Source organism: Heterodontus francisci, chromosome 4 (assembly GCF_036365525.1).
Source record: "Heterodontus francisci isolate sHetFra1 chromosome 4, sHetFra1.hap1, whole genome shotgun sequence".
NCBI classification, from domain to species: domain Eukaryota; kingdom Metazoa; phylum Chordata; class Chondrichthyes; order Heterodontiformes; family Heterodontidae; genus Heterodontus; species Heterodontus francisci.
Window position 1 is genome coordinate 59188010 of NC_090374.1, and position 15754 is coordinate 59203763.

Below are 15754 nucleotides of genomic sequence, written 5' to 3' on the forward strand. Positions count from 1 at the left end.
ATATTCCATTTCCCTTGCAAGAAACTACAACACTGCATTTGCCTTCTTAATCATTTCTTGTATCTACACACTAACTTTTTGTATTTTGTGTACGAGGACACCCAGATCCATCTGCATCTCAGAGTTCTACAGTCACTCTCCATTTAAATAATATGTTGCTTTTCTATTTATCCGGCCAAAGTGGTCAAGTTCACACTTTCCCACATTATACTCCATCTGCCAAATCTTTTCCCCTCACTTAACCTATCTGTATCCCTTTGCAGACTCCTTATGTCCTCTTCACAACTTACTCTCCTACCTATCTTTGTGTCATCAGCAAATTTAGCAACCACGCATTCTGTCTCTTCATCCAAGCCATTGATATAGATTGTGAATAGTTGAGGCCCCAGCACTGATCACTGTGGCACACCACTAGTTACAGTTTGCCAACCTGAAAACAACCCATTTATGCCTACTCTCTGTTTCCTATTACTAACCAATCCTCTATCCATGCTAATATGTTACCCCCTATACCATGGACTCTTATTTTGTTCAGTAACCTTTGATGTGGCGCCTTGTCAAATGCCTTCTGGAAATCCAAGTATACCACATCCACAGGTTCCCCTTTATCCACATTGCTTGTTACTTCCTCACAGAACTCTATTAAATCAGTCAAATACGATTTCCCTTTCACAAAACGATGTTGACTCTGCCTGATATATAATCAACCGCCTAAATAATAGATTCCAGCATTTTCCCTATGACAGATGTTATGCTAACTGGCCTGTGGTTTCCTGCTTTCTGTCTTCCTCCTTTTCTGAACAGCAGAGTTACATTTGCAATTTTCCAATCTGATGGGACCTTTTCAGAATCTAGGGAATTTTGGAAGATTACAACCAATGCATCCACAATCTCAGCAGCTACTTCTTTTAAGACCCGAGGATGAAGTCCATCAGGACCTGGGGACTTGTCAACTTTTAGATCTAATAATTTTCTCAGTACCCTGTCCCTGGTGATGATAATTGTTTTAAGTTCCTCCCTCCCTTTCAACTCTTGATTCACAGTTATTTCTGGGATGTTATTTGTATCCTCTACAGTGAAGACAGATGCAAAACTCTGCTCAGTTCCTTTGCCATTACCTTATTTTCCATTATTAACTCTCCAGACTCACTCTCTAGTGGACCAACACTCACGTTACTTACTCTTTTCCTTTTTAAATACTTGTAGAAACTCTTACTGTCTGTTTTTTCTATTACTAGCTAACTTTCTCTCATACTCTAATTACACTCTCATTATTCTTTTCGTCATTCTTTGCTGTTTTTTATATTCTGTCCAATCTTCTGACCTGCCGCTTGGCTGAATTGTACGCTTTTTCTTTCAATTTGATACTATCTTTAACTTCCTTATTTAGCCACAGATGATGCGTCCCTCCCCTAGAGTCTTTCTCACTGGAATGTATCTTTGCTGAGTGTTATGGAATATCTCCTTAAATGTCTGCCGCTGCATCTCTACTGACCTATCCCTTAACCTAACTTCCCAGTTTACCTTAGCCAGCTCTGTCTTCAAACCCTCGTAATTACCCTTATTTAAGTTTAAAACTCTGATCTTAGATCCACTCTTCTCACCCTCAAACTGAATGCAAATTCAGTCATGTTGGGATCACTGCTACCTAGGGGTGCCTTTACTATGAGGTAATTCATTAATCCTGTTTCATTGCACATTACCAGATCTAGAGTAGTATGCTCTCTGGTTGGCTCTAGAACGTGCTGCTCAAAGAAACAGTCCCAAAAACACTCCATGAACTCATCATCCAGGCTACAATCAGGCCAATCTGATTCGTCCAATCTATAAGCAGATTAAAATCATCCATGATTATCGCCATTTCTCTCCCATTTTAGCTCTTTTCCCACATAAAATTAATAATCTAAAATGTTGTTATTTTTCATAACCAAGTATATATATATGGTAAAACTCAAAGTCGTATTTACTCAGGCATATTATTTTAATGACTTTGGGCAGAGGTTCAACAGCTCAGTTAGATGGACGCTTAATCCTTTGTGCTCAAGGGAATACTAGCTTAGTGTAGGTAACAACATTCCTCCGTACCGGTTGTCTTCCCATGAGGCTGTAGATTTGTGATTTGCTTGGTTCGTGGGGCTTGGATATATCTGGTAAAACTCATGCTGCGTTTCCTCTAGCATATTATTTTAATGACTTAGGGCAGAGGTTCAACACCTCAATTAGATGGATCTTTAATCTCTTCTTATAATTTAACTGTTTTCACCCTGGTATCATTCTGGTGAATCCACATTACACCCACTCCAAGGCCAACATCTAGAGGTATGTTGCTCAGACCGGAATGCAGCACTCCAGATGTGGTCCCAACTAGATCTTTATATGTAAAAAGTAGGTATGCTATAGAATCCAACCTGTTACGATTGTTTGGTGAGGAGGAGCTCAAGGACCAATGGAGAATTGTGCTGCCTGTGCTGTTCTGAGGTTTCATGCAAGTTCATGAGACTTGCAGTGCTGGAAATGGTGGCTTGGATGCTGAAAAGATCCTGGGAATCCTAGAATCAACTGGGATTGCATTGTAGTTTTCTTCATGCACAGTAATACCCTGTTTGTGGAGAGCACCAAGATGGAGACATGAAACCACTCCTAGATTAACATAACTTCCCCAATTGGATCTGTGCCAATGGAAATTGGGTAAAAGTTAAAAAAAAAGCTTTGGCAAGAATTTAAAAAAATGTGTCTTACCATTTCATGTCCTCACCAGACCAAGAGAACAGGAATATGCATAAAGATCCCTGACAAATATTGGATCGAAAGGTCCGGCCTAAATATGTAAGCTTTGGGAACAAAGCAGGTGACAAATCCAAAGCCTCATGGGAAGAGAAGCCTTGTGCAGAGGAATGTTGTTGGAATGATTGGAAGAACGGAAAGCTAAGTTTATAATGTGAGTTACATTTTTTTGAATTTTTAAACTTTTTTTTTGCTTGTTGGTTATTTTAGGGATATATAGTTTGTTGGATGGAAAACCAACATAACTTTTTTGAGGAATTTACGTGATTTCATTTGTTGTGGCTGCTGATTGTTCACTGTTTGGTTTTTAATGAGAACGCTTTTATAACTTGTTAATGGGTTGGTGTTTAATTGATTTAAATGTATTATTTACTTAAAAAGCATTTGGCATTCTTTGTACTGTATGGACTTTCTTATTCAGTGGTGCGCTTACTGCACTACAGACGTGCACCAAATGCAAACCTTTTAGCGTATATGTAAATAGGTGAAAGGGGAGGACTCTTGCCCTCTGTCTGACACTCTGGACTGAATTTTATTCTCACGACAGGGGTCTGGGCGGCGGGCTGGAAGGTGAGAGGGGACCTCGCCTTGGCCCTCCTTTGGACCCCCATTGCAATTTCATGGCGGGCACCCTCTTGGATAAGGTCTTGCAGAGCTTATTTCTTTGTGAGTTTAGATATCTGATTGCGACAGATACCTGCTTTATACTGCTGTTTTGCACATTAATGCACATCCAAAACAGCTCCGCATCAGTGTGAAAGTGCCAACATAATTACACCCTTAAATCAATCCAGTATGAGATTAAATTGGCTGCACAAGGTTTGAAGGTTTACTTTTAGGGATGATGAGATATGAAGTACCTTGTAGCTGTTTAAGACCTATTTATCTCTTATAATGGACTTGCTGCAAAATTGTAAAAAATGACTTTATTTCTCTTCTGTACGTACAATAGGGGTAACATTGATTCTGGGTTGTTGCACCATTAATTGTTTGTATGCTTATTTGAAAAGATGATAATTGAGATTATTGTAATACGTTTTTGTATTTCTATTATACCATCCATCCCTCATTATGTCCCACTACTCATTCTATCATAGTGCATTCTCCTTTGGTTGAGAGGCGAGGAAGACACTCCCAGGTGTGGACTTCTCCATCGTTGTTATTGACTAAGAAAGGGTGCAGTGTTTTTAAATTGATTCCTTTTATTTAGAATGGTGTTCTCCATCTTGTGCTGTAAAGGAAAGAGTGTTGTTTTTTAATGATTGCCTAGCCTCATATTTAAAAATGTCTATTCTGGTTCAAGGAACAGGAATCTATCCCTTAGTACAGCAATTGAATCACCCCTGATATCTTTTACAGATAACTGGTACTTTACAAATGCACAATGTGATAGTGATCAATTTTCCTTTCTTAACCTGGTTATTTGAACTATTAGTAGGCTTAAGATGATATGTATTACTTGAGATTTCTGTTTCAAACATGCACAATATGAGATAATTATCATTGTTAAATGACTGAAAATATTTTGATGTTGCTCCATTAGGTGTTAGCTTTGGTGATAGTCCTTTGTACTCAAGGGTGACAACCTTGTTGGAAAGAAAATAACTCTTGATGAATGAACTGATAACTTTTTAAGGCCAGTAAGAGAGATGCATGTCTATTTGCACATTTTACAAATGCGAACATACAAATTAGGAGCAGGAGTAGGCCACTTGGCTCCTCGAGCCTACTCTGCCATTCAACAAGATCATGGGTGATCTGATTGTAACCTCAACTCCACATTTCCGCCGACCCGCAGTAACCTTTCACCCTCTTGCTTATCAAGAATCTGTCTATCTCTGCCTTAACAATATTCAAAGACTCTGCTTCCACCATTTCTTGAGGAAGAGTCCCAAAACACACGACCCTCTGATAGAAAAAAATTCTCCTCATCTCTGTCTGAAATGGGTGACCCCTTATTTTAAAACAGTGACCCCTAGTTCTATATTCTCTCACAAGAGGAAACATCCTTTCTACATCCACCCTGTCAGAACCTTATATCTTTCAGTCAAGTTGCCTCTTACTCTTCTAAAATCCAGCAGATACAAGCCTAGTCTGTTTAACCTTTCTTCATAAGACAACTAGCCCATTCCAGATATTAATCTCGCAAACCTTCTCTGAATTGCTTCCAACGCATTTACATCCTTCCTTAAAACAGAACCCAATACTGTACACAGTACTCCAGATGTGGTCTCACCAATGCCCTGTATAACTGAAGCATAACCTCCCTACTTTTGTATTCAATTCCCCTCGCGATAAACAAAAATATTCTATTAGTTTTCCAATTACTTGCTGTACCTGCACTAGGACACCTGGATCCCGCTGCATCTCAGAGCTCTGCAATCTCTCACCGTTTAAATAATATGCTTTTCATTCTTCCTGCCAAAATGGACAATTTCACATTTTCCCACATTATAGTCAATTTGCCAGATCTTTGCCCACTCACTTAACCTATCAATATCCCTTTGTAGTTTCCTATGCCCTCTTCACAACTCACTTTCCTCCCTATTTTGTGTCATCAGCAAATTTTGCAACCAAATCTAAGTGACTGAACTGGGATCAAGCAACCCCTTCTGTTCATGCGTTGCCATTTCTCCTTCAGCAGCCAACTTTCATTCTAGTTGGCACAGTTATGCATTCCTGGTTGCAATCACTTGTGAGATTTTTCTGTATTTTTTTTTATTCGTTTGTGGGATGTGGGTAACTTTGGCCAGGCCAGCATTTATTGCCCATCCCTAATTGTCCTTAAACTGACTGGCTCGCACAGCCATTTCAGAGGACATTTGAGAGTCATCCACATTGCTGTGGGTCTGGGGTCGCATGTAGGCCAGACCAGGTAAGGGTAGCAGATTTGAACCAGATGGGTTTTTACAATAGTTGACAATGGTTTCATTGCGAGCTTTTTTAATTTCAGATTTATTAATTGAATTCAAATTTCACTATCTGCTGTGGTGGGATTCGAACCCATGTCCCCAGAGCATTAGCCAGGACTTTGGATTACAAATGCAATGACATTGCCACTATGCTACCGCATCCCTGTATAGTAACACTAATATGAGATTGTGCTTAACTGTGCCTTTCTATCTCTTTTGTTACCTATCCTGCTTCCACTTGCCATGTCCAGCTCAATGATCAGGGCTTTTACCGTGGCATTCTGTAGTCTCTCTCGCATCCCCACCCACCCTATGTCTTGACCAGTATTGCTGTGCTAGTTTCAGTATAGTCTCAATGGCCTTATCAGTTGTGCATATTATCTCATACTGAGTCACGCTAGCTTATTATGCCTATTGTTGTCATCCTTCATTCTTGCAAAGGCAGGAAGGGAATGGGTGACCACCAGGCAGAGTAGAGGAAGGCAGTTAGTACAGGAGCCCCCTGTGGCCATCCCCCTCTCTAACAGATATACCGCTTCGGATATTGTTGGGGGCGATGGCTCGGGGGAAAGCAGCAAGGGCCAAGTTCATGGCACCATGGGTGGCTCAGCTGCACAGGAGGGAGGAAGAAGAGTGGCAGGACTATAGTGATGGGGGATTCTATCGTAAGGGGTACAGATAGGCATTTCTGTGGCCGTAAACGTGACTCCAGGATGGTATGTTGCCTCCCTGGTGCTAGGGTCAAGGATGTCACGGAGCAGCTGCTGGACATTCTGAAGGGAGAGGGTGAACAGTCAGAGGTTGTGGCTCACATTGGTAACAACAACATAGGTAGAAAGAGGGATGAGTTCCTGCAACAAGAATTTAGGGAGCTAGGTAGCAGATTAAAAAACAGGACCTCAGAGGTTGTAATCTCTGGATTACTCCCAGTGCCACGTGCTAGCGAGTATAGGAATAGGAGGATAGAGCAGATGAATGCGTGACTGAAGAGATGGTGGAGGAGGGAGGTCTTTAGTATCCTGGATCACTGGGTCTGTTTCTGGCAAAGGTGGGACCTGTACAAGGACGTATTGCATCTGAACCGGAATGGGACCAACATCCTTGCTGGGAGGTTTGCTATTGTGAGGGTGGGTGGGGGTTTAAACTAATTTGGCAGGAGGATGGGATACAGAGTGGAGGTACAGTAAGGGGTGATGCACAGTCAAAAACAGGAGAAACTGTCAGTCTGGAAGGCAGAGCAAATATAGACCTGTTAAGGCACAAGCAAACAATGCAAGGTTGGACTGCATCTATTTTAATGCAAGAAGTCTTACTAGTAAGGCAGATGAATTGAGGGCATTGATTAACACATGGGAATATGATATTATCGCTATCACAGAGACATGGTTGAGGGAAGGGCAGGACTGGCAGCTCAATATTTCAGGGTATAGAATCTTCAGGCATGCCAGGGGAGGGTGTAAAAGAGGAGGTGGCATTGCACTTTTGATCAAGGAGTCAATTACTGCAGTACGGAGGGATGATATCTTAGAAGGTTCCTCAAATGAGGCTATGTGGGTAGAACTTAAAAACAAAAAGGGGGCAATCACTTGGCTGGGAGTGTACAACAGGCCTCCAAACAGTTAGGGAGAGATAGAGGAGCAGATATCTCAGAGAGGTGTAAAAATAATAGGGTAATAATAGTAGGGGATTTCAACGTCCCCATTATCAACTGGGATAGTTTTAGTGCAAAAGATTTAAAGGGGGCGAATTCTTAAAGTGCATACAGGAGAGCTTTTTGAACCAGCACGTAGAAAGTCCAACAAGACAAGGGGCGGTACTGGACCTAATCCGAGGGAATGAAGCCGGACAAGTGGTTGAAGTGTCAGTGGGGGAGCATTTCGGGGATAGTGACCATAAGATTTAAGGTAGTTATGGAAAAGGACAAAGAGGGACCAGAAATAAAAGTACTGAATTGGAGTAAGGCAGATTTCAATATGATAAAACAGAATCTGGCCAAAGTGGACTGGGAACAGCTGCTTGCAGGAAAGTCGACATCAGCCCAGTAGGAGTCATTCAAAAAGGAAATAGTGAGAGTTCAGGGCCAACATGTTCCCGTAAAGGTGAAGGATAGGACCAGCAATTCCAGGGAACCCTGGATGTCAAGGGATATAGAGGATTGGAAAGGAAAAAAAAAGGAGGTTTATGGCAGATTCAAAGTGCTGAAAACAGCGGAGGCCCCAGCGGAGTATGGAAAGTGTAGGGCGGGTACTTAAAAAAGTAATTAGCAGAGCGAAGAGGGGACATGAAAAAACACTGGCGGGCAAGATAAAGGAAAATCCCAAGGCATTTTATAAGTATATTAAGGGCAAGAGGATAACCAGGGAAAGAGTAGGGCCCATTCTGGACCAAAGTGGCAATTTGTGTGTGGAGTCGGAGGACATAGGTGAGGTTTTAAATAATTACTTTTTATCTGTGTTCACTATGGGGAAGGACGATGTAGGTGTAGCGATCAGGGAAGGGGAGTGTGATATAAAAACAAGAAATGCTGGAATCACTCAGCAGGTCTGGCAGCATCTGTGGAAAGAGAAGCAGAGTTAACGTTTCGGGTCAGTGACCCTTCTTCGGAACTGACAAGTGAGGTGGGGGTGGGGCAAGAGATAACAAAGGAGAAGGTGTAGATTGGACCAGGCCACATAGCTGACCAAAAGGTCATGGAGCAAAGGCAAACAATATGTTAATGGTGTGTTGAAAGACAAAGCATTAGTACAGATTAGGTGTAAATACACTGAATAGTGAACAGCAGCAAGTGCAAACCTATTATTTTTACACCTCTCTGAGATATCTGCTCCTCTATCTCTCCCTAACTTTTTGGAGGCCTGTTGTACACTCCCAGCCAAGTGATTGCCCCCTTTTTGTTTTTAAGTTCTACCCACATAGCCTCATATGAGGAACCTTCAAAGATATCATCCCTCCGTACTGCAGTAATTGACTCCTTGATCAAAAGTGCAATTTTTTCAGGTTTGCACTTGCTGCTGTTCAATATTCAGTGTATTACACCTAATCTGTACTAATGCTTTGTCTTTCAACACACCATTAACATATTGTTTGCCTTTGCTCTGTGACCTTTTGGTCAGCTATGTGGCCTGGTCCAATCTACACCTTCTCCTTTGTTATCTCTTGCCCCACCCCCACCTCACTTGCTTATAATCTGTGACTTTTCTAATATTTGTCAGTTCCGAAGAAGGGTCACTGACCCGAAATGTTAACTCTGCTTCTGTTTCCACAGTTGCTGCCAGACCTGCTGAGTGATTCCAGCATTTCTTGTTTTTATTTCAGATTTCCAGCATCCGCAGTATTTTGCTTTTATTTAAGGGGAGTGTGATATACATGATCAAATTAGCATTGAAAGGGAGGAGGTATTAGCTGTTTTAGCCGGCTTAAAAGTGGATAAATCCCCAGGCCCTGATGAGATGTATCCCAGGCTGCTATGTGAGGCAAGGGAAGAGATAGCAGGGGCTCTGACACAAATTTTCAAATCCCCTCTGGCCACAGGAGAGGTACCAGCGGACTGGAGGACAGCGAATGTGGTACCATTATTCAAGAAGGGTAGCAGGGATAAACCAGGTAATTACAGGCCAGTGAGTCTAACATCAGTGGTAGGGAAACTATTGGAAAAAATTCTGAGGGACAGGATGAATCTCCACTAGGAGAGGCAGGGATTAATCAGGGATAGTCAGCATGGCTTTGTCAGGGGGAGATCGTGTCTAACAAACGATTGAATTTTTCGAGGAGGTGACTGGATGTATAGATGAGGGTAAGGCAGTTGATGTCGTTTACATGGACTTCAGTAAGACTTTTGATAAGGTCCCGCATGGGTAATTGGTTAAGAAGGTAAGAGCCCATGGGATCCAGGGCAATTTGGCAAATTGGATCCAAAATTGGCTTAGTGGCAGGAGGCAGAGGGTGATGGTCGAGAGTTGTTTTTGCGAGTGGAAGCCTGTGACCAGTGGTGTACCGCAGGGATCGGTGCTGGGACCCTTGCTGTTTGTAGTGTACATTAATGATTTAGACGCAAATATAGGGCAGCCCCCGGTCAGTAAGGTTCTGTCCCGCCACAGTCCACCTGCTTCAATGGGTGCTTGGAGCTCAGGGTCATTGCCCGAAAAGCGGACTGCAACACCATACCAAACAGCACGAAAAAAGGAAAGAAGGTACCAGCCCTTTGTTTTGCAAGCTGGAACGTCAGAACGATGTGTCCTGGCCTGTCGGAAGACCTTACACAAATCAACGATTCTCGGAATACGGCCATCATTAACAACGAGCTCAGTAGACTCAATGTGGACATTGCAGCACTTCAGGAGACACGCCTCCCTGTGAGCGGATCTCTAAGAGAGCAAGACTATACCTTCTACTGGCAGGGTAGGGATCCTGAAGAACCAAGACAGCATGGAGTGGGCTTCGCCATCAGAAAGCCTGGCTCAGCATGATAGAGCCACCTTCAAATGGCTCAGAACGCATACTGTCCATCCGACTGCTCTCCGCCTCTGGTCCAGTATACCTACTCAGCATCTATGCTCCAACACTCTGCTCCACACCTGAAGATAAAGACCAGTTCTACGAGGAACTCCATAATATCATTAGTAACATCCCCAATATCGAACATCTGTTCCTGCTGGGGGACTTTAATGCCAGGGTTGGGGCCGACCATGACTCATGGCCCTCCTGCCTTGGGTGCTATGGCATTGGAAGGATGAATGAGAATGGACAGAGACTGCTTGAGTTGTGTACCTATCATAACCTCTGCATCACCAACTCGTTCTTTCACACTAAACCCTGTCACTAGGTTTCTTGGAGGCACCCAAGATCACGTCGTTGGCACCAGCTGGACCTCATCATCACAAGGCGAGCCTCCTTAAACTGTGTTCAAATCACACGCAGCTTCCACAGTGCGGACTGCGATACCGATCACTCCCTGGTATGCAGCAAGGTTAGACCCAAACCAAAGAAGCAGCATCACTCCAAGCAGAAGGGCCACCCGTGCATCAACACGAGCAGAATTTCTTATCCACAGCTGTTACAAAAATTTCTAAATTCTCTTGAAAAAGCCCTTCAAAACACTTCCACAGGAGATGCAGAGACCAAGTGGGCCCACATCAGAGGCGCCATTTATGAGTCAGCCATTACCACCTATGGCAAACGTGTGAAGCGGAATGCAGACTGGTTTCAATCTCATTTTGAAGAGCTGGAACCTGTCATAGCCGCTAAGCGCATTGCACTGTTGAACTACAAGGAATCCCCCAGCGAGTTAACATCCGTAGCACTGAAAACAGCCAGAAGCGCTGCACAAAGAACAGCCAGGTGCTGCGCAAATGACAACTGGCAACACCTATGTAGTCATATTCAGCTGGCCTCAGACACCGGAAACATCAGAGGAATGTATGATGGCATTAAGAGAGCTTTTGGGCCAACCATCAAGAAGATCGCTCCCCTCAAATCTAAATCAGGGGACACAATCACTGACCAAAGCAAGCAAATGGACCGCTGGGTTGAGCACTACCTAGAACTGGACTCCAGGGAGAATGTTGTCACTGAGACCGCCCTCAATGCAGCCCAGTCTCTGCCAGTCATGGATGAGCTGGACGTACAGCCAACAAAATCGGAAGTCAGTGATGCCATTGATTCTCTAGCCAGCGGAAAAGCCCCTGGGAAGGACGGCATTACCCCTGAAATAATCAAGAGTGCAAAGCCTGCCATACTCTCAGCACTCTACGAACTGCTTTGCCTGTGCTGGGTCGAGGGAGCAGTACCACAGGACATGCGCGATGCCAATATCATCACCCTCTATAAAAACAAAGGTGACCGCGGTGACTGCAACAACTACCGTGGAATCTCCCTGCTCACCATAGTGGGGAAAGTCTACCCTGAGGCACAGTGTGGCTTTCGAGCAGAGAGATCGACCATTGACATGCTGTTCTCCCTTCGTCAGCTACAGGAGAAATGCCGCGAACAACAGATGCCCCTCGACGTTGCTTTCATTGATCTCACCAAAGCCTTTGACCTCGTCAGCAGACGTGGTCTCTTCAGACTACTAGAAAAGATCGGATGTCCACCAAAGCTACTAAGTATCATCACCTCATTCCATGACAACATGAAAGGCACAATTCAGCATAGCGGCACCTCATCAGACCCCATTCCTATCCTGAGTGACGTGAAACAGGGCTGTGTTCTCGCACCTACACTGTTTGTGATTTTCTTCTCCCTGCTGCTCTCACACACGTTCAGGTCTTCAGATGAAGGAATTTTCCTCCACACAAGATCAGGTGGCAGGTTGTTCAACCTTGCCCGCCTAAGAGCGAAGACCAAAGTACGGAAAGTCCTCATCGGGGAACTCCTCTTTGTTGACGATGCTGCATTAACATAACACACTGAAGAGTGTCTGCAGAGTCTCATCGACAGGTTTGCGACTGCCTGCAACGAATTTGGCCGAACCATCAGCCGCAAGAAAACGAACATCATGGGACAGGACGTCAGAAATGCTCCATCCATCAATATCGGCGACCACGCTCTGCAACTGGTTCAAGAGTTCACCTACCTAGGCTCAACTATCACCAGTAACCTGTCTCTAGATGCAGAAATCAACAAGCGCATGGGAAAGGCTTCCACTGCTATGTCCAGACTGGCCAAGAGAGTATGGGAAAATGGCGTACTGACACGGAACACAAAAGTCCGAGTGTATCAAGCCTGTGTCCTCAGTACCTTGCTCTACGGCAGCGAGGCCTGGACAACGTATCTTAGCCAAGAGCGACGTCTCAATTCATTCCATCTTCGCTGCCTCCAGAGAATCCTTATCAGGTGGCAGGATCGCATCTCCAACACAGAAGTCTTCGAGGCGGCCAACATCCCCAGCTTATACACACTACTGAGTCAGCGGTGCTTGAGATGGCTTGGCCATGTGAGCCGCATGGAAGATGGCAGGATCCCCAAGGACACATTGTACAGCTAGCTTGCCACTGGTATCAGACCTACCGGCCGTCCATGTCTCCACTTTAAAGACGTCTGCAAACGCGACATGAAGTCCTGTAACATTGATCACAAGTCGTGGGAGTCAGTTGCCAGCGATCGCCAGAGCTGGCGGGCAGCCATAAAGGCGGGGCTAAAGTGTGGCGAGTCGAAGAGACTTAGCAGTTGGCAGGAAAAAAGACAGAAGCGCAAGGGGAGAGCCAACTGTGTAACAGCCCCGACAACCAATTTTTTCTGCAGCACCTGTGGAAGAGTCTGTCACTCTAGTATTGGCCTTTATAGCCACTCGAGGCAGTGCTCCACAAACCACTGACCACCTCCAGGCACTTGCCCATTGTCTCCCGAGACAAGGAGGCCTTGTCGTTTCTGGTGCCTAGGTCGATGCCAGGTGATCCGTCCGGTTTCATTCCTTTTTATTGACCTATCGGCCGAAGAAGAAGAAGAATAGGAGGTATGATCAGTAGGTTTGCAGATGACATGAAAATTGGTGGTGTCGTAAATAGTGAGGAGGAAAGCCTTCGATTACAGGATGATATAGATGGGCTGGTAAGATGGGCAGAGCAGTGGCAAATAGAATTTAATCCTCAGAAGTGTGAGTTGATGCATTTTGGGAGAACTAAGAAGGGATGGTAGGATCCTTGGAAGTACAGAGGGTCAGAGGGACCTTGGTGTACTTGTCAGTAGATCACTGAAGGCAGCAGCACAGGTAGGTAAGGTGGTTAGGAAGGCATATGGGATACTTGTCTTTATTAGCTGAGGCATAGAATATAAGAGCAGGGAGGTTATGATGAATCTGTATAAAATGCTAGTCAGGCCACAGCTGGAGTACTGTGTACAGTTCTGGTCACCACACTAGAGGAAGTATGTGATTGCACTGGAGAGGGTGCAGAGGAGATTCACCAGGATGTTGCCTGGGCTGGAGCATTTCAGCTATGAAGAGAGACTGGATAGGCTCGGGTTGTTTTCCTTGGAGCAGAGAAGGCTGAGGGGGGACCTGATTGAGGTATACAACATTATGAGGGGCATTGATAGGATCGAAAGGAAGAAACTATTTCCCTTAGCGGAGGGATCAATAACCAGGGGGCATGAGTTGTAAAAACCCATCTGTTCACGAATGCCCTTTAGGGAAGGAAATCTGCTATCCTTACCTGGTCTGGCCTACATGTGACTCCAGACCCACAGCAATGTTGTTGACTCTTACATGCCCTCTGAAATGGCCTAGCAAGCCACTCAACTGTATCTAACCACTACGAAGTCAATAAAAAGAAGTGAAACCGGACGGATTTCCTGGCATCGACCTAGGCACCGGAAACGACAACGGCAAATCCAGCCCTGTCAACCCTGCAAAGTCCTCCTGACTAACATCTGGGGGCTTGTGCCAAAGTTGGGAGAGCTGTCCCACAGACTAGTCAAGCAATAGCCTGACATAGTCACGGAATCATACCTTACAGACAATGTCCCAGACACTGCCATCACCATCCCCAGGTATGTCCTGTCCCACCGGCAGGACAGACCCACCAGAGGTGATGGCACAGTGGTATACAGTAGGGAGGGAGTTGCCCTGGGAGTCCTCAACATCGACTCCGGACCCCATGAAGTCTCATGGCATCAGATCAAACATGGACAAGGAAACCTCCTGCTGATTACCATCTACCGCCCTCCCTCAGCTGATGAGCCAGTACTCCTCCATGTTTAACAGCACTTGGAGGAAGCACTGAGGGTGGCAAGGGCACAAAATGTACTCTGGGTGGGGGACTTCAATGTCCATCACCAAGAGTGGCTCGGTAGCACCACTACTGGCTGAGTCCGAAAGGACATATCTGCTAGTATGCAGCAGGTGGTGGTGGAACCAACAAGAAGGGAAAACATACTTGACCTCATCCTCACCAATCTGCCTGCTGCAGATGCATCTGTCCATGACAGTATTGGTAGGAGTGACCACCGCACAGTCCTTGTGGAGATGAAGTCCTGCCTTCACATTGAGGATACCCTGCATGGTGTTGTGTGGCACTACCACCGTGCTAAATGGGATAGATTTCGAACAGATCTAGCAATGCAAAACTGGGAATCCATGAGGCCCTGTGGACCATCAGCAGCAACAGAATTGTACTCAACCACAATCTGTAACCTCATGGCCTGGCATATCCCCCACTCTACCATTACCATCAAGCCAGGAGACCAGCCCTGGTTCAAGGAAGAATGCAGGAGGGCATGCCAGGAGCAGCACCAGGCATACCTCAAAATGAGGTGTCAACCTGGTGAAGCTACAACACAGGACTATCTGCGTGCCAAACTGCATAAGCAACATGCGATCGACAGAGCTAAGCGATCCATCACCAACTGATCAGACCTAAGCTCTGCACTCCTGCCACATCCAGCCGTGAATGGTGGTGGACCATTAAACAACTAACTGGAGGATGTGGCTCCACAAATATCCCCATCCTCAATGATGGGGGAGCCCAGCACATCAGTTTGAAAGATAAGGCTGAAGCATTTGCAACAATCTTCAGCCAGAAGTGCCGAGTTGATGATACATCTCGGCCTCCTTCTGAAGTCCCCAGCATCACAGATGTCAGACATCAGCCAATTCGATTCACTCCGCGTGATATCAAGAAACGACTGAAGGCACTGGATATTGCAAAAGCTATGGGCCCTGACAATATACCGGCAATAGTACTGAAGACCTGTGCTCCAGAACTTGCCGCGCCCCTAGCCAAGCTGTTCCAGTACAGCTACAACACTGGCATCTACCCTGCAATGTGGAAAATTGCCCAGGTATGTCCTGTACACAAAAAGCAGCACAAGTCCAACCCAGCCAATTACTGCCCCATCAGCCTACTCTCAATCATCAGTAAAGTGATGGAAGGTGTCATCGACAGTGCCATCAAGCGGCACTTGCTTAGCAATAAACTGCTCAGTGATGCTCAGTTTGGATTCCGCCAGGGCCACTCAGCTCCTGACCTCATTACAGCCTTGGTTCAAGCATGGACTAAAGAGCTGTACTCAATAAGTGAGGTGAGAGTGACTGCCCTTGACATCAAGGCAGCATTTGACCGAGT

At 45.1% G+C, this 15754-nt stretch overlaps 1 protein-coding gene across 7 annotated transcripts in view; it reads left to right on the top strand.

Annotated features, from left to right (window-relative positions):
• The window catches only part of ssbp2b (single stranded DNA binding protein 2b), a 673806-nt gene that overhangs the window by 144564 nt on the left and 513488 nt on the right, over positions 1-15754 (top strand). Inside the window, exon 2 of one of the 7 annotated variants that reach the window (XM_068029628.1) lies at positions 2759-2938. The exons of the other annotated variants lie outside the window; for them this stretch is intronic. Coding sequence (XP_067885729.1) covers positions 2937-2938 — 2 coding nt within the window. The 5' untranslated portion in view covers positions 2759-2936. The remainder of the gene's footprint in view (positions 1-2758; positions 2939-15754) is intronic. 7 annotated transcript variants of the gene reach the window in all.